The 26,076-nt window shown below is 44.4% G+C and overlaps 1 protein-coding gene across 4 annotated transcripts in view; it reads left to right on the top strand.

Moving 5' to 3' along the window:
• CACNA1C (calcium voltage-gated channel subunit alpha1 C) overlaps positions 1–26,076 on the top strand; it is a 658,891-nt gene that overhangs the window by 460,337 nt on the left and 172,478 nt on the right. For 2 of the 4 annotated variants that reach the window (XM_049627025.1, XM_049627026.1), the window contains exons 8-9: positions 6,598–6,701; positions 14,116–14,288. In XM_049627025.1, the coding sequence (XP_049482982.1) occupies positions 6,598–6,701; positions 14,116–14,288 (277 nt within the window). Of the gene's footprint in view, positions 1–6,190; positions 6,295–6,597; positions 6,702–14,115; positions 14,289–26,076 lie in introns of all 4 variants that reach the window. The other 2 variants (XM_049627022.1, XM_049627024.1) reach the window with 1 other exon arrangement.

The raw sequence follows: 26,076 nt of genomic DNA, 5'->3' as shown, positions 1-26,076 counted from the left end.
TTTTCACTGCAGAATATAGAAAATGAGTCTCTGAAGGCATCAAGAAAGCAGAAATGAAGCTGAGCTCTATTGATGACCTAATAGTCATTCTAAATGAAGAGCTGAGAAAAAATCCTCAAGTAACCTAGAAACAGTATCCTGGGCTCTTTAACAGGTATCAGAGTAGAGAAAGTGGTAGGTCCTACTTAAGACCCTGCAGTTCTTAACTTTTAATCTGCTTCAGTGAAAGTGCTCCCCACTTAGTGCACATGCTGCTTTAAATAAAGAATGTCATTTAGTAAACTGGTGGTTTATAAGCATATCAAAAAGAAAATTAGCATCTCTCAAAGATATTATTTATTTAATTATTTGGTTTTATTTTATTCATTTCACTGGCATTAGAGGAGTCCTTATTATTCAATAATTCCATTTAACAAACATTTATTGAGCAGGTACTGTGTTCCCAGGACTGAGTAGGGACTCGGGTAGAGAGATGGGGAGATGTTCTGCCCTCAAGGAATTTAGGACCTGATTGAAGAGCTAAGGGACACACAAAGAAACATAACTTAGCAGCACAGGACAATACATTCAGGGAGAGCAGAGAGAGTTCCACACTGGCACAGAGCACTTCAGGAAGAAAGTGGAATTTCACTGGCCTTGAGGCTCTTCCTCCTGGGAAAAGCAAGCTTTATAACATTTTGGGAGATTGGAGAGAACTGTGTTTTAGGTTCTCTCAACAGCTCAGCTCAGCTGCCCCAATGTGTCTGAAAAGCCACCTACCTAGAGGTGCAGTCACAGGCATCAAACTCAACCCCACACCTGGTGGCTGCCCAGGACAAACATTTCTTCCTTTGGTTGTGAGCCAGCCTTCTCCTACACAGGTGTTCATACCTGAGGCCACCAGTCTACTCCTTACGCCCCCTAAACTTCCCCAGGATGTCAATGCATGATTCCAACTGAGTTCAGGGATTTTAATAGATCAAGGATTTAATTTTGTTGGCTTGCCTTTATGTCAGGAGGCTGTTGGTGTCTTTCCCCACATAATCCAGGCTTTTACTTGTGCCCTGAGGCATTCACAGGTTTTCCATGTACAATGATAAATAGGTGCAGGGGGTGGAAAGGAGTCAGGTAGTACCTGTTGTCTGACTTGCTACTCATTGACCTGTGGATGGGAACCCCATGTCCTCTAATGATTCTAGCAGCCATATCATCCTCTAATGATACTCTGTGGAAAGCACTGTGACTTTTATGGGTTTACACCTCCTGCCTTTGATGACAAGTGACAGACCTCTTGGCATTTGCTGAAACTACTTAGTCTTTTTAGATCCCCAGTGCCTATGCTACGAACCTGATAGGAGAAAATACCACAACTTGAAAACTCATGGAAATCAGCTAGGCTTGAGAGTAACCTTGACAGACTAGGGTCCAGGGGTTTTGTTCCTCCTATTTTTTTCTTTCTTGGAAAAAAATAAATGTTGGATTTGAAGGTCTAAGGTTGAAGTTGCCCTCAAGGAATTAAATGTTCTTTTCAAAAGGTTCTTCTGTGTTTTTCATTCAGTATCACCTTTGGTGTGTCTATGGATTCTTGGAATTATTTTAATAAGGTGTGTGTTTCAGCAAAGCCTGGTGTCATCCTGTTAGTCCTTGGGCCTGAAGGCCGCAATGGCTGCTTATGGTGGACATCAAGATGTCTAAATGCATGCCTTCCTTACAAAAGTCACAAAGCTTCCTTTGTTATAGGCCTAAGAAACATATAGCTTTAATGGTTTGAGAAAACCCATCCTTTTTCACCTCTAAATAAGGGTGTCAGCAATCTGGGTCATTTTTAAAAAATATGTCTTTATTTATTCTCTCCCTTCTTAATAGCTCCATTCCAGCTGATTTAAGACATCAATCTCATCACTCCAGGCATTGCCCTACTTCAGAGACACCCAGCATTGTATGCTCTCTGCTCAGTCTGCCCCCAAAAGTAGGTGGCCTAGAATAAAGAAAAGAAAGCAAAAGAGAAGACAAAAGGGGTGCTTTCCTCTCAGGCCTGAGCCACACAGACCAGAGAATCACCCACTGGTGGCTGCTGAGCATTGCTGCCTGAGGAAGTGATGGGGTCTTAGGAACTTGTTAATCTCCCTGTCCTCCTACCTCCTGCTCCTCACCTGCTATTCTGCATCTTAAACCTTTGAAAGAGAGAGAGACCAAACCAAAAGCATAGGACAAAAGAGAGGTAGGGATCCTGAGTCTCCTGAATATAGCCCTGGCTCTCTATGGGATATCTATAGGTCATGAAAATATCTATGAGTCATGAGGTTACCATAGGGATATCAATGGGATATCTATGGGTCATGAGGCTATTATGAGGATATCAATGAGGTATCTATGACTCTTGAGGTTATAGGATATCAGTGAGAAATCTATGGGTCATGAGGATATCAATGAGATATCTATGGGTCATGATGTTATCTACAGATCATAATGTTATGAGGCTCTCTATGAGCTATCTGTGGGCAACATGGTCTATAGCTCCATCTATCTGAAGTCCTTAATGATGCTGGAAGTCACTCCCCTTGTGACACAAAGGAAAGGACACCCAATCTGAATAAGGGCCCAAGGAAATTTCCAGAGTTCATGAGTTTGTTGATTTGTGAGAGATATGTGGCCTGGGGAACTGTGTTTTCTGTGAGGTTAAGTGTGCACAAATTTAGGGGTATGAGAAACCAGTCAGGAGAGATTTAATTCCAAGGAGGTTGGTTCAGTGCCAATCAGCCCTCACTCCCACTCACCATATGCCTGGGCTCCAGAGGCAGCTCTGAGAGTGTGAACTGCAGCAAACATGCCATTGCCTCTGGAACTACTTGTTCCCCTCTGTCCCGAGGAAGGTGAGGAGGTCTGAGATCCTGGGTGAAGCAGGAGAACTCACTCAGAACAGGCCCCCTTGGGGAAAACTCTTCTAGGATTAGCACAGAGCAATTGGTTGGTCAGAAACATGCATCCATGGGGTTGTATGCAAAGCACCATGGATGCTTTTCTCAGGTGGGTCCACAGCTTCCATCAGCTTCCTGACCTGCCCACCCTTGCTAACTTAGGGAAGAGGAAGGGGCTCTGACTTTCATTGGCAGGACTTAATCTGAGAAAGGAAAATCTAGGACAGCTGAAGGGTTCATGGCCTTGAATCCACTTTCTATAAACACCTCCTGGCAGATGCCTTCTCCTATCTCAGGGCTGTTTTCAACCCCGTCGCTTTCACTGGCACAGAACATGGTGTCTTACACATAGTAGGCACTCATGAAATACTGTTGAACCAACGTGAACTCTAATGAGACCACTGCTAAGACTAGGGAATGGCTTATTTCACGGTCCCCCATAATAAAATGTGACATACAGACCCTGGGATCACATGGCCATCCTTACAATCATTATGTGGCCTGTGGTTGCCTAGCTCACTGTGGTGCCTGTGCCTTTCTCCTCCCTAACTTTATGTCACCAGTCCTGCCCCTTCCTGTATGACTGCCATATTCTTTTTCTCCTCCTGGGAGTGAAGGTGGTTATAGGTCTTTCCTCTGCTGGTTACTTTCTGGTTAAAGGAGGCTCCCAGGCTCCTTGTGAAAGGGGCACAGTCTGACACACACAGACTTTACTAACCTGTCTCTTATAACAATTGCTGTTTTGCTAGATATTTTAGTATTCAGCCACTGGAAAAAGCCTCCATCCCAGAGCCTCCATCCCAGGCTTTTCAGCTGTGGGTTCTATTTTTGATAATTGCCAAGTTCCTAGGAAACCCACCATTCTGTCATAGGATCACATGGCCTCTGGGCTTCGTTCCTGCTCCAGCGCTCCTTCTGCCTTCAGTGACCCCATAGTGCAAGGTTTACCCACTCCTGCCTGGTTAGGCCCTTGCTAGCTTCTCCGAGCCTCATACAGCCACTCTTCCCTTTGAGCTTCTATAACCCTGCCTGTTTATTCCTACAACTGCATTTACCACCTCCAGTTGTAGTTGCCTTTTATTTATCTGTCCCCCATGCTAGCAAGGGCTTCCTATTTATAGCACAGTACCTGGCACATATCAAGTTCATTGATTCACTCAACATTTACTGAGTACCTGCCATGTGTAAGGCACTGTTTTCAGCACCAGTGAACAAACCAAATCAGAACTGCCTGTCCTCATGGAGCTTACATTCCGCATGGAAGACACACACATAATAAATATGTGTATATAAATGTATAAGTTATACAGTTAGAAAGTGATAAGTACTATGTGAAAAACACCAGAGTATTTGGGAATGGGAATGCTCAAAAAATTCATGTTAAACCCAATTATGCAATGGTTGAATGGACAAATGTTAGGAACTCTTCTTTTGCTGAGTGAGTGACTCAGTTCAAACCAGTGATCCCCAAGCCCTTAACACAATTTTTGTACTCTGCACTATGGCTACATTTGGTAGATTCTTCTAACAAAAATATAGTAACCCCAGATACGTAGTATTAGATTTGAAAAGAACATATAGGAATACAACACTTCAAACCAATCCAACTAGGTAGGTCTCCCAGAACTTCTCATTCTTTTCCACTCACAGCACACAGAGAACACAGTATTTGTCCAGCGTGATTAGGCACATGGATAAGGTTTCTTGGAGCCTGAGAAGCCCTGAGGGCTGAGGGCAGTACTATCCCAGCACATATGTGACTCATCTGAGGCACCTGTCTTTCGAATCACCTGGGTGACTAACATTCAGAGTTATGAGGTATACCGATTTGGGGGGAATGGCCCAGGTATCTGCAATGATAACAATTCTTCCAGGTGATTCTGATGCTGGTGGTCTTCAGACCACACGTTCAAGAACATTGCCATGCAACAAAGCAGAGACAAATAGTGAATCACTATTTGTCGTGTCGCGTCCCTGTTTTTGAAGTTGGGAGTTATGGAGAATGGTGTAAACCAGTGGTTCTCAAACTTTAGTATACGTCAGACTCACTGCAGGGCTTGTTGAAACATGGCTTTTTGGGTCCACCTGCAGAGTTTCAGGAAGGGGCCCAGGTATGTGCATTTCTAAGCAGGTGAGGGCCACACTCTGAGATCCACTAATTCATTCAGGAAGCTTTTGTATTAGGAATTTGGATTCCTGTAAGGGAATTTCACAAGGGCAAAGTTGTGGTTCATTTTAGGAAGATAAGACTAAATTCTGATTGGTCTAGCCAGAAAGCATCAAAAGAAGTAAGTTTGAGAAACTAAATCAGAATAAATTTCCTGTTTGACAAAAATGCTGCTCTATGACCTTGCATCATGTTCACATGTACCCTCCAGCCAGTGATGTGCTGGTAAATGTTAACCACCAATTCTTAGGAGCAAAGGGGAGAAGGGGTCTGATCGGTGTCATTTGTGCATTTCTGCCCACCATGGTCAGCTTCAGGCTACCATAGTGACATCACTGAACATGGAACTGGGAAGAGACACAGTGGCTTTCCAAAGCCTAGGGGAACAAGTTCCAGCACACCACTGCCTCCAGCTACTCCAGGGGTTTGCAGCCTTTCAGACTGTTTCCATGACCCTTGTTAGGTGTGGTCACATTCTCCAGGCTACAGGCTCTTTCCATCTAGGAAATATGGTTGCAGGACTGGAACTGTTCTCTGAATACATACTAAAACAACCATCTTTCCTGGGCCGTGGCCCATAGTGCTCGTGAAGCCCTGGACTTTTGCCTCTAAATCCTGGGCCCAGATCAGGAAAGCCCCTTAAGGAAGTTCTCTCCTTCCTCACATTCTTGAAGATTCTGGATCTCTGGCTCCATCAGTAAGAGCTGAGGCACTCCTGACACCAAGGTTAGGGTACCCCCAGAGCGCAGTGAAGGATTTAATGCCATGTAAACCCAACTGAGCTAAAACCATCCTACACTGAAGAAATCGTTTTTTCAGATGGCCCACCTTCTTAGACAAGTGAAAACATTGAAGGAAGCTTTGTGTTCCAGAAAATAAAACAACAGAGAGAGCCAGAAAAGCCTCCTCTTGAGGCAAAGCCTGCAAAGGGCCTTTGCAGGTCAGGTCAGGGTCATGAGGAAGTATTTTGAACATCGAGGGTGACAGTGGTAACCATGGACCCTGGTTCAGCCTCACAAGTCTCCAGTTCTGTTCACACCCTTCATGCCTGCCTCCTCACTTTAACTCATTCTGCTTTCTCTTTCCTGCTCTTTTCCTGCTCTCATTCTGCTCTTCATCTTTCCAGATGCAGGACGCTATGGGCTATGAGTTACCCTGGGTGTATTTTGTCAGTCTGGTCATCTTTGGATCCTTTTTCGTTCTAAATCTGGTTCTCGGTGTGTTGAGCGGGTAAGCTTACCGTTTCTATGTACTCTTTACAATGCAGCCGAGCAAGGTCCCAGGTCCCACTATATACATCACCAGGGTCCTTGGGGATGGGATCCTAACAGGCCAGGAAAACCAGAAAAAAAAGTCCCTGTTCAACCACAGATTCTGACCCATTGGCTGGGCAGGCTATTTGGCCTCCGATTTGGACCTAGAGGATCCCCAGGTCCCGGCACTGCATGGGTCAGTGTCCAGGAGCTGGTGATGGGCACTTGGCCGTGCTCGGCTGTTGAGTGTGCCTCACTAACTATCATTCCATTCTTCCAGGTCAATGATGCCGTAGGAAGGGACTGGCCCTGGATCTATTTTGTTACACTTATCATCATAGGGTCATTTTTTGTACTTAACTTGGTTCTCGGTGTTCTTAGCGGGTAAGCAGGACCAAGGAAAAAGGTCTTGATTTTATTTATTTTATTTACTCTTTATGCTATTCCTGGCTTTATTCTTTTTTCTGGCTCTGATGAACCTGGGATAAGAGGCCACCTCAGGAGCCTTGAAGTGAATGTCCTTGGTCTGGCTGGACAGAGGATCAAATGTACAAGGATTAATCTGTTGGTTTGGGCTTCATGAGGAGATACCTAGACTCATCTGTCTCCTGCCAGCTCATGCAACCCCCTCCTACCCTCAAGTGGCTGTTCAGGTAGGCAGGATGCATCTCCTTCTACCTGAGGAGTTGCATGGTGAGACCCTTGAGTCGAAAGGGTTTGGAAGCAGGGATTGCAGGGAAGATTCACAGACTGTGCTGCTAACACATGCAACAGCCTTGCAAATAGGTACTTGCCTAATTACAGTTTGAGACAGGCTAACAGTAAAAGTTTCAGATAGCTCTTATTCAGTACTAAATGGACTGGAGTAATAAGAATTGAAAAATAAATAAACAAACAATTTTAAATAGAATATAAATAAACAAATACAAAATAAAAATAAAATTCCCTTTGATTCTAATTCATAGACTCAGTGGTCCATGTCTTGTATGTCCCTTTCTGGGTGGAAAAGGCAGTTAGCTGTTCAAAGCCATAGGTTATTTGAGAATAGAGGAGATGGAATATACTTTCCTTTAAGTTTATCTACTTGGCTACAAGTATAAAGTTTGCCTAATTTGGGCTTTCCTCTGATAAAGTTAAAAAGTGGTAGAAATAGCCTCTGGTTGAGGCATCAAGCCACCTTGGGGATGGTCCCCTTGATACCACAGAGACTCACTGGGCATTTCTTCAATGTACCTTCTTCTTCACAAGTCCATGCCAGCCATGCCAAGGCCTAACACCAAAATGCTCCTGGTGACCTGCTCGTGGGTGACCCACTCTGCTGCCTTCGCTACATGGGGGTGGGGGACAATCTATTTCTGCCCTGCTCAAGACAGGTCAGCTGCTTCAAGTAGCCTTTCCTATGTCTCCAGGGACGTTAATGCTGGGACAAAGTCAGGCCTGATGGGAACAATTGCATTTCATTTTTACTAAGTACATAAACTGGGAACAGCTACTTCTGTCTCCTGCCATTGCCTAATGCATTGCAGGAGCATCAGGTTTAGTCTTTGGGATTTGGTGAAGGAAAGAATCTGCTTCCACCCTCACTTCTTGCCATGGTGGGTGGCCTGTTAGAGACTTTGATGACACCATGCCTTTTGCCAAGGTAAGGCCACACAGGAAACTAGTGTCTTCCATCAGGGGAAAAAATGATGAACAGGACAGCATAAGCTGCTGATTAGCTGCCTGGAAGGTGGAAAGGTTTTGATTTCTGTGTTCCAACACAAGAAAATGCCACTGTGTTTATATGTGAATCCCCAAGGAAAGCATTAAAAAATCCAACTTCATCACTCTCACCCAAGACAAATTTGAACACCCCAGCTCTGCACTTGTTAGATGCATAATGTTTGGTGACTTCACCCTTTTAAACCATCTGAAAAATGAAGATAATAATACCAACTCATAGGTTGGTGTGATAATAGAGTGAGATCATTTGTGTAAAATACTTAGCATATAGTAAGTGCTCAATAATGGTGCTGTCATGAGAATGATTATTGTTTGCTTGGTGCCTATCATAACTGGAATTATTGAATAGAATCATCAACCTTTTCCTTTTAAAGATGAGGAAAGTGCGCCCAGACGTAAGTGACTTGTGTGACATCATTATGCTTGTAAGTATCAGAACGAGGACCAGCACTCAGGCACAGCCTGGACCCCATCTTCTCATCGGTGTCTGTGGGATATACACTGAATGAACTTAAGCTGTAACACAAGCCAGAGCTCTGAACCTTTTAAAAAAATGATTCTACTTTCTTCCCCCAAAGATTAGGATCGATTCTAAGCAAGTGAAATTCTCCCCAGGAATCCAAAGTAGAGAATCAGCACTAGCCCATGAAGGCCCCTCATCAAGCAAGGTATCCACTCACAGTCATTCTTGGCTCCCCCAGGAAAGCTGTCTTCTTGGTGATATCAAAGCAGAGAAATCAAATGGCAACAGTTGCTGATGTGAGAGAAAAGTTGTTTTGAAGACCATGTCTTGGCCCAACTCATTCCCATTGAGATAGTGTGTGTACAAATACCTAGACCAAACCCTGGCACATAGTAATACTTCAAATATGAGTTGATTCTGAATAGGAACACTAAGGCTTTCAGACTTCAGAATCGGCTCTTGTGTAAATTGGTCTCTGTGGAATACCTTCCCCAGCATCTGCTCCCTGACCCAGAGTGGGAGTCTGCTCCTCACAGCTCCAAAACTGCTGAGGGAGAATCTCCCAAGTCTTCCTGGGCCACTGGGCACATCCTCTGCCTAGTCAAAGAAGTGTCTGTGGAAAGGCATCTCCCCTTCTTGGTTTAAGGAGGCCTCCTAATCAGTCAAAAGGGCTGGCCACTCTGAATGGGTGGCCCTGAGTCCACTCAATGACAAAGCCTGGAATCAGGCTCTTACTGGCTGACCACATGGTGGCAGTGGTTTCAGTTTTGAGTCACCATCTTGATCAAGCAGAACAGTAATATAAAAGTCACCACAATAATACAACCAAAATCCCACTTATTCATCAGTCAGATTTCTGATTAAGCCAACCTTCCAAAAGTAACCAAAAAACTCTCAGAGCTCCACAAAATTCACTGTCCCAATGATAACATGAACAGTAACCATCATTCTCCATGGCAGGCTCTATGCATGGAGCTGCAGGTATATAGCTCATTCAGTGTTCACAAAAACCCTATGAGTTAGGTGCTATTTATAGCTCCATTTTATAGAGAATAAAATTGAGGCTCAGATGAGGAAATTTCACTACAATTCTTACAGATGAAAATGGAAGATCCAGGGTTAAACCCAGCCAATGGGAATCCACAGCCTCTACCCCTATCCTTCATGTTGTACTGTCCCCAAACCCAGTTAACCAGTTAATCCTACATTCCTAAATCATAGTCAAGAAGACAGAGAGGTGAATAGCAGTAAGTGTAGTGAGGAGGGATGAGAGGAGCAGAGAGGAAGCAGAACCAACCCATAGGCTGGCTGCTGGAAACAGCCACTGGGAACAGAAAGAGCCCCAACAAGAAGAACCCCTACACCCATCAGTTAGTGATTATATTATTTACAGTCCAACACAGTAGCTCATCCTCATAAATTATGTCCTTCAGTCACCAAAAAAAGTTAAATTGTGCTTGGACTATTCTGTTAAAGCAGGAAGGAAAGATGACACTCTATAAAGTAAAAAATAGAAATTTCGAGATTTTGGTCACCAGAGAGTTAGGCATCCTTTACCTAGAACCTTCACATATCTAGAGCATCTTCTTCCTCATGAAGCCAGATGGAGTCAGCGTAAAGAATATACATCTCATGGATTTTTTTTTCAAAATGGCTTAGTGTTCATTATCTATTGATCCTCACAAGCTTACAGGACTGGTATTACCACCAACAAGAATTGGATTATATTTGCTTTTCTCTCCGGAAATCTCTGTCTCCAGCCTACTAAAATTAAAGCAGTGACAGTGAGATTCCCAACATTGTACTTAAATTGTGGTCAGGTAGAAGTTCCTGGGCTCTGGAATCTGGTCACTCTTTGTTTTTAAGTGATTGCAAACAGAGAACTTCAGACATGTGCTTTCAGGAGACAAAGAACTCAGGATCTCTTAGATGGAGAGCCATCCTGTCCCCTTTCCCACTGGGAAATGGGTGTGTCTCCCCAAAACAGCAGGGGTCTTGGTGGAGAGGCATTTTGCAACCTGATAGCATGCCTGGCCCATGGCACATAGTTAAGACACAATGTCTAGGCCCAGAAAGAAGCAAGAGAAATGCCAGGACATGCATTCTTTGTGGGTGAAAGCAGAAGAGATAGCAACATCTATAGTCATTTTCATTTTCTGTATAGTTATGTTTTATGAGGTCACCATGAACATTGAGTTAATGAATACTAAACCATTACTCTTAGGAGAAATACAGGGCTAGGATCCTGTGAGTCTATAGTCACAAGATTTTTGTCAAATAACCAATACATAACCTTATTTTATGTGTGTTTCTGTTTAAAGGCATCTTATTTAATATATATTGTTGATTCATTAACATTGTGCTCATGCCACTATCACTGATGCCTTAATGGAGCTTATCTAACACATGTACTTTTTCTGTAAAGCACATCACAGCCTTCTTGCACTAAGGAACACTAGACAGCACTTCAGCATTGTGTTTGGGGGCTATTTTTAACAGAAAAACCACCAATAAAAAATGCAGAAATGTGAAAAACATGGCACTAAAGAGACCATAAAAAGTGCACTTGTTTACAGTATAAGAGCTGAAACAAAGGCAGAGTGTTGCCTTGTTTAACCTCAGCTAGGAGTGTGATTCCAGTTTTACCCCATGCTGCACATATCTACATATGACCACAATGGCACACAAATATCAATTTGGGAGTGACAAATAAGTTTTAGCAAGTAGGCAAATTCGCAAATACAGAATCTATGAATAATGAGAATTGACTATATTGATCATGAGAGGGCCTAGAGCCCCACCAAGCCCTCTGTATTGATTGGATTTTCCACATGCACCTCCCTCTGTGTGCTTTACATTACTGAATACTGGCTCCAGCTCTCTATTCCACCTCTCACTTTTCACATTGGCCATTGCTGTGAAGAGCTGTGCTCCTGCCTTATAACAAATGCCATGGCTATGGCTGATTGTCTGGCCAGCTCTGGTCCCTGGGCCCAGCACAGCCCATCAGGCTGGGGCTTCATGTCTTCATTAGTTCAGTCCCCAGAGCAGGCACATGGCTAGCATCCAGGCAAGGAGATAAAGCGAACCAGAAAATCCCTTACTGCGTGGGATCTGGAGAGAGAAACTGTGACTCCCCTTCCATCCAGCCATAAGCCTAGTTATACCCCTCACACTATAGGAGCCAAAGGGAGCCAGAAGGACTTCAGATCCAGTCCTGCCTCTTCTCCATTCCCTTCACACCCCCAATACAACCTCATGGATATTTATGTAAGTTCCCCAGAGTCTTGGAGTATGGATGATGAACTTTCATTCCATGGGGCAAATGCTGTAACATAAGACTGGATCGATTGTCCCTACTCCAGTTTGATTCCAACCCCGTTCTCCTGACTCCAGAAGGATGGGTAGTTGTCTTGTAACTAGGACTTGAGACCTCTGCAAAATAATCCAAAAGAGCTAACGTGAACCCATAACTATTAAGTCACCTTACAACTCCAAACCCATTCCACAGAAAAGGAATGGAGAATGCAAATGTATGAGGGCATAATGATAGTCCAGAGAAGGCTCTTGGAAGCACAGCTATTGGAGTGGATTTGCATGGGGAAGGAACTACCATATGAGGTGACCATCTCTAGAGAACAAGCCTACAGCCCAGGTGGTATGCCCAGATATAGGGGGCATATCCATGCTCATCCACAACAGCAAAAGGAGTGAGGGAACAAAGCAAGGCAAAGCTTCCATCTTCATTTTGAGCTGTCAATCTGGTTGCTTTTCCCTGGCATTAAACTTCCTTGGAAGAAAATGAAGGTAGTGCCAGTTGGCAGGAAGCCGGAGAAAGAGCAAGTTCAATCCAATTAGAACTGTATTCAATCAAATTTAAGAAGAAAATTCCATCCAAAGCAGAGCATCATTAAGACAGCAGTTCAAAAAAACTCGTTAGCTTGAGAGCCCCCGCATCTCCCAATTAAAAAATTCCCTAGAACTGGGTGTTGTATGGAAACCAATTTGACAATATATTTCATATATTGGAAAAAAAATAAATAAAAATAAAAAATTCCCTAGACCACTCCTTGTCCTAACTCCTTTTCACCATAAAAATAGTGAATGCTAAAAATCTGTATGCTCTGAGGCCACATAAGCAAAATGCAAATCCTAAATAGATAGTGGATGTGGTGACAGAGGCACCTCTACAGGACTGAATGGATTCAGGCGCTGAGCTTTTGTCCCTCTGTGATTTGTTGCTGTGCCCTTCCTTCCAAGGTGCCTTTCCTTAGTGTGGCTTGTGCCTTCAAGGTGATTGCTACAGCCTCCTGCCCTGAACTAGGCCTTTACTGGTAAGAGAAGGAAGAATCAGGTCTCTGTGAACTAACCAAGATGCCCAGTACATGTCACACATACACACACCACCACCACCACCACCAAGGGCCCCATTTCCCATTGACTAAATATCAAAGACGAAAATGCTCCTATAGTCCTATTTTGGAAGAAAAGGCATTAAGAGTTCAGAACTAGCCCTCTTGAATATCTCCTTCTGCTGCCAGCCCCTTTCTTGCTAGAAAGTGCATTTGAAGTCAGAGAGAAAATAAGAACAGAATCAGAAAATAGGAAAGAAATACCAATTTTGTCAGAAATTTTTCAGTACGCCCTTCTTTCAGCAAATCCCAATCCAATTCCAATTTCTACTCATGATTACTTTAAACTGAATGCATCATTTAACTTTTATATCATCTTTCTTTTATATATTTTTCCATTCTGATTACATTTCTTTTTTAACATAAAGGGCAGCCCCCAGGACATTTTCTTGTGTTTGGAGTCCTCATTTGTCTCCTCGTGGGGAAGAAGTTTCTCTAGATTAGAAATCCTTCCAGGCATGTTAAAAGTGGCAAAACAAGCTCTAGTAGTAAGAATAGAGATTAAGGAGGTTAAATCTCCTGGGCCTTAAATCAGTGGTGTACTGGTAAATATTTACCAATCGGCTCTGCAGGAAGAAAAAGCCCTAGTTTGTAGCATTTTGCCAATTTCCATAGTGTAAATATTCCCACCGTGGCCAATTTCAAGCCACAAGGAGATATCAGTGAAGCTAGAGCAGCAAAGAGCTGTGTGTGGTGGTCTCCCAGGAGCCAGTGCGGGTGAGTGGGCTTTGGCACACCACCAGTCCTAACACCTTTGTCATCCAGAGATGTTTGTAAGGCTTTCCGGTGGCCACCCAATTCCAGGGGAGAATGAAAGTGCATGGTCCAAAACTGTCATGGAGGTTTTAAGTGACTGTTTGAAAAGGGTTTCCAGGTCACTGGAGTACAGTCACTATTAAAAGACAAAGTCTGTGACCGTGATCCAAGAATAATGAAATGGACTTTATCCGTTACTTTGTACTCTGGTGGCCTGTGTCAAGAATGTCCGCTTCAGTGACTTTCTGTTTATGTGAGAGTGAAGACAAAGCCTGGGATGAGAGAATGCTGTCTGTAGAAAGCAGGGGCAGGTGGGCAGGTCTCCTGGTGCAAAGAGAAGAAATTAATCCCTTTATTTCCTCTTATCTCCATCTCTCCTTCCCACCCACCTGGCCCTCTTCCTCTGTGTGCCCCCCTACCCTGCCACTCCACTCTCTCTTGCCAGAGAGTTTTCCAAAGAGAGAGAGAAGGCCAAGGCTCGGGGAGACTTCCAGAAGCTGCGAGAGAAGCAGCAGCTGGAAGAGGACCTGAAGGGCTACCTGGACTGGATCACCCAGGCAGAGGACATCGACCCTGAGAACGAGGACGAAGGCATGGATGAGGAGAAGCCCCGAAACAGTGAGCAGCTGTCCTGTCTTGGGCTGGGTTCTGGGAGAGGGAGGAGACAGAGTCCAGAACAGTGAAACCTTCTACCACCAACTTGTCCTTACAGTTTGTCTACCTGGAGCAACATTTGTAGCATTGATTGTGATCATTTCTGCTCATAGAAATCAGTCACAGATGGGAAATAATAGCTGTTGATCTGTAAAGCCTCATATTCCTTTTAGAATCCAAAGAGTCTAAAAGACAGTTGAGATTTTGCTAAGGTGGACTTTTTTTTTTTTTTTTGATCAGACATCCTCCTCCAGGCTCCATCTCTTTGGGCAGGGGTTAGATTATGGTCTTCCCATTAGAGTTTTAAAATCCCTACTGTGTAGGAATGTGTGTACATATATATCCTAACACACATATGTGTGTCTAACATGTGAGTCCAGTTTCTTGTCCTTGTGAGTAGGCATTAATTATGTCCATTGTGTTCAAACCCCTCCCCAGTTGATTTCTTTGTGTTTCTACTCATTAGTAACTGAATTCTAATTGGGAATCTGGGAGAAGGAGCAGGTGCAGGGAAAAGAGAAGAAGACAGTCAAAGATGAGAACAAAGAACAGAATGTCTGCTCCCTCATTTCAGAGACTGATTTAACTATCATCTATCAACTATTCCCTTTCTAATAACTCTGCTCAAGATGAAAATACAAAATTAAAACACACAAACAACAAGGGACTGGTAACAACATAAATTAACAACCTGAAGAAACCCTTATGCTCTACTAAGTAGTTTGGCAAGTTGGAAGGCAACACCTTTGATGGATTGTAACAGTGAGCAATAATGCCATTGAGGGTCGTTCTGGAAAAATGCCTGGCACCTAATTTTATACTGTTAATGGTACTGTGGAGTAGTTGAACAGTTGGTGGACTGAATGGTTTGGTGAATAGATAAGTTGACCTGTGAGTGACAGAGAAGCTTACCTCAAAGACACAGGAAATGGCATCTTGGCTCCTCTCTTCACCTTGAGTCAGGGTGGAACCCCTACCTCATGAGTAATGGTGATGAACATGTTTCTTCCCATGTTATTAAAAATGTTCAGTATCCACTACTTGCTAAACAATTAAGTGCCATCTACATAGACATATAGTTCTCCTGTTCTCTGGCTAACACAAGAGCTTCCATGGAGAAGTATGCTGCTTCCTGCCTTGCCCATTAAGTGAAAAAATTCTAAGGAATTTCCAGTAGGAAGTATTCTTTGCTGCTGGAGCAGATCACATTGACAAGACCCATCCACCCACCATCTGGCTAAACTTTGGGAAGAGCATACTGAACTGCCTACCCCAATGGGCAAAGTTTCTGCCAAATTTTCATAAGCTCAAACATGGATGAAATCAAACTCTGGAGACTGTTGTGCCTCTCACCTCATACTCTTTCCTCATGGCTGGAGAAGACTTTTGGGTCTACTTCTCATCCTCAGCCAACCTGTCCTCGGAGGACAGGTTGAGAACCTGGCTCCTTCAGTTGTGGAGATGGTGGTGGAACAGTTCTAGGGAATGAGGCAAGGGAATATGTATCGAAAAAGCAAGATATAGAGAGTAAAATAGACATTTGCAATGAAGTGAATGTGAGAGACTTAGGAACAGAGCCAGAAAATGGGGCCAAAGGACTGTCTATTGGGGAAGTCCAATTAAAAGCAGAATTGATGTGATTAAATTATTAAGGAGTTGGCAACGAAAAGATCTGCAGAAAAGGCAAGTGTGTGGCTTAGTAACTATATTCTCTTCTTCAGAACTTCATAGTTTGCCCTTCAAAACAAATAGGAGGAGAGAAATGCTGTTACAAATTACACGTGTGTTTCAATTAAAGTAACATCTTAGCCTTTGAAATTGTTAAAAGATTACAGGTTAGTGTACTTACCAGTTCTTTTCAGCTCAAAAATTAGGTGGTCATTTAAAAAAGCAAAAAGGTATCATCACTCTTCATCAATGACCCCGGCAACTTTCAGGCAGAATCCCTGTCGGCACTTACAAAATGCCACTGGTGGTGGGCACCGGTGAGACGGAGCTGTCTCCAGCACAGGGACAGTTTAATGGCACATTCCATGGTAGCTGGGCTTACATAAAGGGGCCCAATTACTCATTTTTTTCTAGGAAAAGCTGCAAAACCACTGAGGAAGTAGAAGGAACAGGGATTGGAAAGACAACAGAGAGAAAGGGCATAGTTGAGAAGCATGTCTCTAAGTAATTAGAGTAAATGATGTTTCCAGTGAAATTATATGCAAAAACATATTCTAGTTCATTCTTTCCTCCCTCCTTCTGTCCATCCGTTAATTCAGGGCAACTCTGTGCCAGGCACTTTTTAGGCACTGGGGATATAGCAATGAACAAAATAGTCAAAACTCCCTGCCCTCATGGAAATTATATTCTAGTGGGGAGATAGACAATAAATTAACTAGTATGACAGAGAGTGGTAAGTACTGTAGAGAAAGATAAAACAGTGAGAGGGAGGCAGAAGTGTTGAGAGGTTGCATTTCTAGGGGAGATGACCAGGAAATACCTCACTGAGAAGGTAGCATCTGAATAAAGACTTGAAGGCAGTAAGGAAATGAGCCATATAGATATTTGAGGAAAGAGCATTCCAGGCAGAGGGAACAGCCAATGGAAAGGCCTTGAAGCAGGAAGATGGCTGACATAGGAACAGAAAAGAGGCTAATGTGACTGGGGAGGAGTGAAAAACAGGGACAGTGGTAGGAGATGAGGTCCAAGGTTAATCAAGGAGTAGATCATGAAAATCATTATAAGAATCTGGACTTTTACTAGAAGGGAGCCAAGAAGCCTCAGGTGGTTTCAAGCTGAGAAAAGATACGACCCACCCAGGATTTTTATTTATGTAAAATTTAACAGGATCCCCCTGGCCATCATGTGCAAAATGAAATGAAGGTGAGTAAGGGTGAAGCAGGGAGCCAGGTGGGAAGCTACTGCCTCAAGAGACGGTGTTCAGCCTTGTCCTGGTAACATGATGTAATGCAGTCAGGCTCTACAATGGCAGCATTTGCTGACATATAACATATGAGATGTGAAAGAGAGAGAAGTCAGGGAGATCCCAAGGTGGTTGTCCTCAAAGTAGTAGGAGTAGAGTCCTCATTTACTGATACAGGGAAGATGGGGAGAGAAAAGATGTCAGGGCAGGAATATCATGAAAACCATTGTAGACCTTTAAGTTTGAAATGTCTATTAGACTTCCAAGTGGAGATGTTGAGTGAACAACTGGGATAAATCTAAGTCTGGGGAAAAGGTCTGGGACAGAATTATAATTTGCAGAGTCAGCATTAGCCTAGCTGCCATACTAGGGTGTAGTATAGACAGAAGTGAGATGCATTCCAAGAACCTGGGCCCCAGTGATGTTTGGAGACAGGGGTGATGAGGAATAACCAGCAAGGGAGACTTAGACAGGCACTGCCAGACAGACAGGAGGAAAAGTGAAGGAGGGTCTGTGCTGCTCAGAGGTCAAGCAAAGTGAGCGCCAAAAGCGAATCATTGGGCTTAGCAATGTGGAGGTCACCGGGGCCTCAGCAAGAGCAAGTGGGTGAAATGGTTAGGGTCAAAGCTTGAGGGCAAATCAGAGTCTTCTTTCATGAATCTCTTGAGTTTAGCTACTTCACAGAATGGTATCAAGCATTGTTTGAAGACATGACCTAGCTGTCAGCCATCTAAGTGTTTCCAGAAAGAGGAGAGGAGGAGACTCATGTAATCCAGCCTGCATGTGACCCTAAGAGGTTAGTGTCTAAAGGCCAACCTTGCATTATATCCCCATCTATAGTCATTTCAGTACTAGGCATTGCCTCTGCCACTGGTTACAGACAGCCTTAGGAAAAGGAGAAAATTACACTCATGAAGTGTTTCTGGGCCCAAAAGAGGTGAAGCAAGCAGGGGGTAGGCTTGTGCACTGTTGCTTCTGTGTCACTTCCAAAGCAGGCAGCCACATGTGTCTTGGCCTTCAAGCCCTGCTCCTCTTGAGTAAAGACCAGGGTAATGCAGAGGCCTTCCCTCTACCTCCGAGCAGCAACGAACATCCCTTTTGAAGGCACCACTTAGAAAACTATCACTGCTGCACAGAGCCCACTGGTAGAGATGTGCTGCTCCAAGAGACAGGGCCCTTTTTCCAGCTTCAATATTGAATCTAATAGAAGGCCAGTCGTTAGAGAGAAGCCATAGAGAAAGAGATAAAGTCAGAAATTTCTTCTTTCTTTTTCCTCCTCAAGATCAAAAAATGCATTTATTAAATATCTACCCATTTGGGAATCTCTGTCTCATATCATTAAGACATTTTAAATGCAGTCCCAGCCCTCTAAAGCTTGCAGTCTGACAGACATTTATGTGGATGAGCATATAAAAGACAGACAGACGGTGGAAGTGAAACATTGAATTTCCACATAGATAAGCAGGATTAAATATTTACACCAGTGGTATTCAGTTATGTGACTCGGGAGCCACTTTTCCAATCATCATTACCCGACAGAGCCGCGTGACTGCTACATGCCCTGCAGAGTCTGGGATAGTGTATTATTGAAATACAGAAATCTGAGGACTTATGAGAGCAGCAGGTTGCCCACAAAAAGGCCCCATGTGGCTCAAGAGCAGTAATCTGAAAATCACTGATTTACGTTGTACACATGTCAAGGGCATGTGCATCATTATTTCAACCTTTTTTTTTTTTTTACAATTTAATCCATATAGTCAGTATTTACCGTGGACTTAGCTCATGGTCAGGGGTTACCACACGTCTAGATTTTTGTGACAGAATCCCACCAACCATCTGGCTCAGATTGCATGAGATGAAACATTAACAACTGTTTTTCCCTTGACTCCATTATTTTGTACCCTTTAATTACCATGTGTGAGAGGGCCATCCTGACCCCATGCTGCTCAGTGACAGCGGACTGTGCAGACCCCAGATAACTCTTGCTCCCCCACCCCCGTTAATTCCCAGCTGGTCCAAACAAGGGCCCTAAAACTTTAGTGTTGGAATGTGGCCTGAGATAAGGTGAAGAAACTGGAGTCCAAGATAGGAACAGCTCACTTGAGCTGATTATTGGAGAGAGCGGGACTCAGAGCTGGGTCCCCTGATTCACCATTCAGGACTCTCCACCACACCATGATGCTCCTCACAGAAGCCTTGTCAGATAGTTCTCCCCAATTGTCCCTCACTCCTCCCATGGCACTTGGGATGTGTCCCCCTCTTCGCATGCTTGCTAGGCTACACTGTGAGGTCCTCAGGCAGCTGCTCTTAATTCACCCTGTGTCCCTACTCCTTGACAAATCCCTGGGCTTGGAAATATTACTGCACATATAATGCAAGTGATTTACAAGAGTTTGTGAGTGCCTGTCCATAAGCAAGTTTTGGCAAAGGATCTTCCACCTTGCCCTGGGCTGTTAGGACACAGAAGCCCTGACCATCACAGCTACTTCGTTCTGTCTGTTCAGAAGTGACTTTCTTGTGGCATCATTAATGACTGTCTTTTGGAGTACTTTCATATATACATCTGTTGTCCACTAGCTCTGAATCATTCTCCACTCTTACAAAGTATCATTTGAAGCTAGGCAAATGGGCATGGAACCCACATAAGCAAGGACAGTGGCAAGGTAGAAGGATTGCAGTGTCATGGAAAGGTGTGGGGAGCTCTTGAGAAATGAGAGAGAGCTGTGCCCTGAAGATGCCAGTGTCTAGTGGGAGTTGCTATACACCAGGGCTCTGCAGTGACACTATTTTGTGGATTCTCTGGCTCCAGTGGTAGCATTGTGTGTGGTACCTCCCTTAGGGGGGTCATGTCATAACAAAGACCCAGACGGGGGTTTCCATAGGTAGCCATCTGCCTTTGGAGCACAATCTGGCTGCTGTGCTATCTGGCCCTGCAAGTTTATAGATGCCATTGTCCCAGCCCCGGGAACAGTGGAAGAGCTACATGAGGGGTGGTATTGAACATAAGTGAGAAGTTGAACATAGCAATTCCAGTGAGCTGCCATATACTTCTTACAGCAAAACCAGTTTGGGGTAAAGCTTGTTAACCTTGAGCCATGACAGTCTTCTCAGTGAATGATGGCTATATGCTTCTGGAGGAATGGAGAAGTAAAAGCCCCATAGAATTTGACAGACTTTGATGGCCTGCCCGTGACCAGCCTTAGGTCAGTGTAAAGGTGCCTGACTGGTGTGTGAAGTTATAGGTTAATAACTGCTCCTGCTCTGGAAGCACGTACGCACCCCTTCCCTACCCCTTACCCCCACCCACTCAGGGAGACTCCCAGTTCACACACCCTTTCAAAACAGAAGGAAGCTTCCTGCATCCTTGCAGGGCCCAGGGCTCTGTGGTGATGACATATGAAGGAGAAAAAGGCAAGCTGGGGGAGCACAAGAGCACACACAGGGTTATATCTTTAGGGGGGCTTGTGCCAAAAATCAGTTACACCCAACAAGAAGACAAATGGTTACATTTACAGTGAGGAAAATAGTCAACACCAGCTGAGAAATGTACCAGAAGAGGGCTTCTTACACCTTTTTAGATCTAGCACCCATGGCAGCAAGCACTCAGGTACTTGCCAGGCAATGCTGCAGTTTCCTGGAGACACAAGATTACCCACTGAGCCACCAGATCACTCCTGCTGCTCTTGCCATGTGAAGGGATAAGTGGGAGCTGTCTTCCTGGGATCACTGGCCAACTGTGCACTCAGCAGGGGCAGAGCAAAGAGGCTGTTAGATCTTGAAGGACTGAGAAAGGCCAGGAGTCCTCGGTGGGGCCCCAGAGCCTGGAAGGTCCATTCCTTCTCCAGTGCCTGGGAGAGAGCATCCTCTGCCTTCCAACCAGAGTTCCAGCCCAAACCAGCATCTTCCAAGCCTTCTTCTGTCTCTAGCAACTTCACTACCCTCCTGACTACAGGCCACTGGGCCAGAGGGCTTCTTTTTCCTCCCTCTTTCTCCCCACTCCTCCTCTTCTGTGGTCCTTCCTCCATTCAGTCAACTGTCAGGTCTTATCAGTTCCTCCTGCCCCATGGAGAGTCCCCTCACCCCGTCCTTCCCTTTCTCTCCACCTCACTTCCCCCAGGTAGTAACCATATGGCTGCCCTGCCCACCAGCCCCACTTCCATACACCCTGCATGATGTGGCCAAATTCATATTTCTAGAGCTGACATGTCAGTTTCCTGCTAGAAAGCTTTAAATGTCTCTGCACAACTGTAAAATAAAACCTGAACATCTTCTCTCAGTATTGCCAGCACCTCTGATCTCCCAGCCAATAGTTTGAGCATATCACTCTCTATTCACCCTCAGAAAAACTAGACTACTCTTTTTTTTTCCAAACAGGGCTGCTACTTTCTTGCTTCTGGACTTTGATGCATCTCTCCCTAAAATACCCTTTCCCTCCTCACCTCACTCACCTGCTCCAACCCTGCCTACCAGCTCAGTACCAGGAGCATGTCTTCAGTCCTCCCAGACTTTCCCTCTCAGGACAAGCACTGTCAGACACTCTCGACCTCTCCCCTGCTTCACCAGTGTGAGTAGAGATGGCCCAGCCCTCTTGTCATACAGAAAGCTCTTGGGAGGCAGAAAATATGCTTTACTAACTTCTTATTCATTCTCCCACTCAGCATCCAGTACAGTGATTTATAATTAATAGACTACCCCCATCCAAAAAAGATTGAACCAAATTGAGTTGAATCCAAGTCTTTGGATCAAGAATATTAAAGTTTTATATATCTACATTGCTACCTACTTGGCCAAATACCCTTTGTCTAGTCTTAGCCATACTCAGAGTAGGCCCTCAGAGAATGTATCAGCATTGGAAGTCTGGGTAGAAATGATTTAGGGGTTAAGAAAGTGGGCCTAGATGAACAGCTGGAAGGAGGTAGAATTATAGACCCACTGAAAGAAAAAGCTTGATGGTCAATGGATCAAGGGGGTGAGATCCTCCACTCCCACATTCTCTCTCTGAGGGGGAGTCATTGTGCTGAGGGGGCGCACAGCTTGTGCTTTTTGGATTATGAGATTGGATACTGGACACATATCAGCCCTCTATGGGCTCTCCTTGTTGAGGCAGAACAGAGCTAAGGGCATGACAGGGGACATGTCTTTTCCTTGCATGCAAGGGGGGAAAGACATAGATTATCTCATTTAATCTTCCCCAAGATCATCTTATGTAGATATTCATGTCCCATTTTATAGATGGAAAAACTGAGGCTCTGAGAAGTTCACTTGTTCATGTCCTATAGCTTGCACATTGCACCTAACCTCAGGTAGGTAGGCCTTGAGTCCCGTTCTGCTGACCCTGTACTATATACCTTTATACTCATATATTCCTTATACCATGATCTCTCCCCTCAGTATTGTGGTGACTGTCCTCCTCCTCCAGCCAGAAGGGTACTAGAAGAGGGCTTCTCTAACCCCCCCAGAGGCCAGAGTAACCTTTTCATCTCCTTCCTTACAGCATTTATTACCTTCAGTCTAATGGGCAAAGCAAGATAGAGGAAACGGGGAGAGGGGAGGACAGCAGAGGGGAGAAAGTGGCAGGGAAAACTGATCTTAAATGTTAACATAAAGGGGCATGAGTTTGATGTTTAAAGAAAGAGAGAAAGGATGAGCTTTATGATTATAAGAACTATGTTTGAAGCATAACAGGAAGTGATGGCATTATCTTGTTCAAGAGAAAAAAAAAAAGTTAACTGAGATCAAAAACTGTCCACTTGGGAGTGCCCGGGCAGCTCAGTTGGTTGAGTGTCTGACTCTTGATTTTGGCTCAGGTCATGATCCCAGAGTTGTGGGATCTAGCCCCGTGTCAGGCTTCTCTCTGAGCATGGAGCCTGCTTAAGATTCTCTCTCTCTCTCTCTCTCTCTCTCTCTCTCTCTCTCTCTCTCTCTGTCTCTCTTCCTCTGCTCCTCCACAGCTCATGCATGTGCTCTCACTTTCTCTGTCTCTGAAATATTTTTAAAAAACTATCCATTTGTCACCTGTACCCCAATGTTTATAGCGGCACTCTCAACAATAGCCAAATTATGGAAAGAGCCTAAATGTCCATCAACTGATGAATGGATAAAGAAATTGTGGTTTATATACACAATGGAATACTACGTGGCAATGAGAAAAAATGAAATATGGCCTTTTGTAGCAACATGGATGGAACTGGAGAGTGTGATGCTAAGTGAAATAAGCCATACAGAGAAAGACAGATACCATATGGTTTCACTCTTATGTGGATCCTGAGAAACATAACAGAAACCCATGGGGGAGGGGAAGGAAAAAAAAAAGAGGTTAGAGTGGGAGAGAGCCAAAGCATAAGAGACTGTTAAAAACTGAGAACAAACTGAGGGTTGATGGGGGGTGGGAGGGAGGGGAGGGTGGGTGATGGGTATTGAGGAGGGCACCTTTTGGGATGAGCACTGGGTGTTGTATGGAAACCAATTTGACAGTAAATTTCATATATTAAAAAATAAAAAAAAAATAAAAAAAATAAACTATCCATTTGGGGTGGTGCCTGGCTGACTGAGTCAGTAGGACATGTGACTCTTGATCTGAGTCATGAGTTCAAGCCCCATGTTGGGCATGGAGCCTACTTAAAATAAAATAAAATAAAATAAAATAAAATAAAATAAAATATGTTTAATCTTTAAAAAAAAAAAACACGTCCATTTGGAATAGTTTAAGAGATAATCTTGCTTGAAAGAAAACATGAATATGACCTGTCAGAATTTCTTTCAGTTCATGGCCCTTTGGGACTTGATTAAAGGATAGTGTTGTCAACCAGAATGCTCCAGGAACGGGGTATTCTAGCTCACTGACCATCCAGTCTCCTGCCTTGGCAAGTCCACTGTGAGGTACATGATACAGTTTGTCTCTGACAATGCAGGATTATGCAGTGCAATGGGGTCATCGCTTTCAAACCTCTGATAATCCTAGCAGCCTCGGCATTATAGAGGCCCAGAGGAAGAATCCTGGCCAGGGACAGCCTCACAGCGAGGAGTTCATATGTGGTGTTTTTGGAAAAGTCTTGTCACCTGCCTGAAACCACAAAACCCTTTGAACAATGGATCTGCCCATTCAGCCTCACCCAGGGTAGGCACCCAGTAAAGTGCCTATTTTAATTTGGTGCTTTGCAAACAGATCGACACACCTGGGAGCTGGAAGTAGCTCAGCAAATGGATCTAAGGGGAGATGAGGCATCCTAAATTTCCTTTGATCCACTTCTTCTGATAACCAGTGCTCACCCCCCAAGCAGAGCCACCCACAGTACAGTTGCCCTTGGCTCCTAACACCTATCCCTCCCTTCCTTCCACATAAACACTGACAGATAAAAGCCCCATGTCACATCAAGATATATTATCTGTCACAAGGCTGTTAGTGAAGGAGAAGGAGTGACAGCTCCTGCCTCTATCATGTGTGCTGATGTGGAAAATTATCATCTGGTAATGGAAGGAGATTAACCACGTACTATATTTCCATCATCAGGGTGTGTGGTAGGGGAGGCCAGCAGAAGGGGCACAGAAACTGTGATCACTGGCCTTATGATAATGAACAGTTTTGGGGAGACCTCGTGGAGTCACACATGCTCATTTGAGAGAGACATTTGTGCGTTCATTCAACACATGTTTAACTACCAACTGTCCGCTCAGAATACCAAGATAAATAAACACAGTCCATGTCCTAAGGGGACTTACAGCTTAGTTAAGGAGATAGATGCACACACAGGTTACAGCAGTGAGCTGAAGGTATGAAAAAGGTACTGGAGAAATACAGGAGAAAGGAAGTAGCATTTGGAAGAGGGTGGACAGGCTGCCTACCCAGGGAATGATTCTGGAGGGGTGCCATGTCAGTCAGGGTGGGCTAACTGTTGTCATAAGCAAATCGAGTCTCAGTCACTTGACACAGTGAAGGTTACTTCTTGCTCCACAGTTCAGTGTGGGTTTGATATTGGTAGGAGGGGACATTCACCTCCACACAGTCTTTGAGGACCAGGCTTCTTCCTGCTGGCAGCTATACCACCCCCTGGGCCTCTACGGATCCCCTGCATGTGACCAGAAGAAGAGGGAAGGGAGAGGAAGTATAGAGGGGCATTCGGGAAGATTTGAAGACCAGGCCTAAAAGTGTGGGCATGGCTGCCATCCCCATCTCATTGGCCAAAATAGTTACCAGCTCCAGCTAGCTTCCAAGGGGCTGGGAAACATAGTCTAGCTAAGTTCCCAGGGGGGAAAGAACAGCTAGAGTTGTGTGGACAAGTGGCAGGAACTATGCTACAGACCAGAATCAGTTCACAAGGCAACAAAGATGAGAATGGACATTGTAAGCTGAGGGAGCCACATATATCAAGTATAGAGGCAAGTAATAGGAGGATGAAAACGAAGAAGAGGAGAAAGGAAAGGACCTGACTCTGGGGTGCAGGGGGAGAAACCAAAGACAAGCCAAGAAAGAAGACAGCCCTGGTCCCAGAGGGCTTCAGACATGGACTTTATCCTGGGGATAAGGAGGGGCCACTGAAGAGACTTAAGCAGAGTTCACTGTTGAAAGGTCACCATGCTCTTAATGGGAACAAGTGGTTGGAGGGATGGAGAAGCTGCAAGCAGGGAGGTCAGTCATTTCAAGGGCTGATATAGCCAAAATGAGGGTGATAGAAGGGGAATGGAGTGCAAAGATGACTTTCCACCCATCTCCTGCATCCACCAGGACAGTCCTGGGGAATGACAGACCAAAATGTCTTTGGGATAAATACCCAGTAATTTACCAGACCCAGGGATGGTGAAAGGGTTGCAGCAGTGACCTGTCCCCCTGAAGGACTCCCCGTG

Source organism: Panthera uncia, chromosome B4 (assembly GCF_023721935.1).
Source record: "Panthera uncia isolate 11264 chromosome B4, Puncia_PCG_1.0, whole genome shotgun sequence".
In the NCBI taxonomy this organism is placed as follows: domain Eukaryota; kingdom Metazoa; phylum Chordata; class Mammalia; order Carnivora; family Felidae; genus Panthera; species Panthera uncia.
This window is presented reverse-complemented; position numbering and strand designations above follow the sequence as displayed.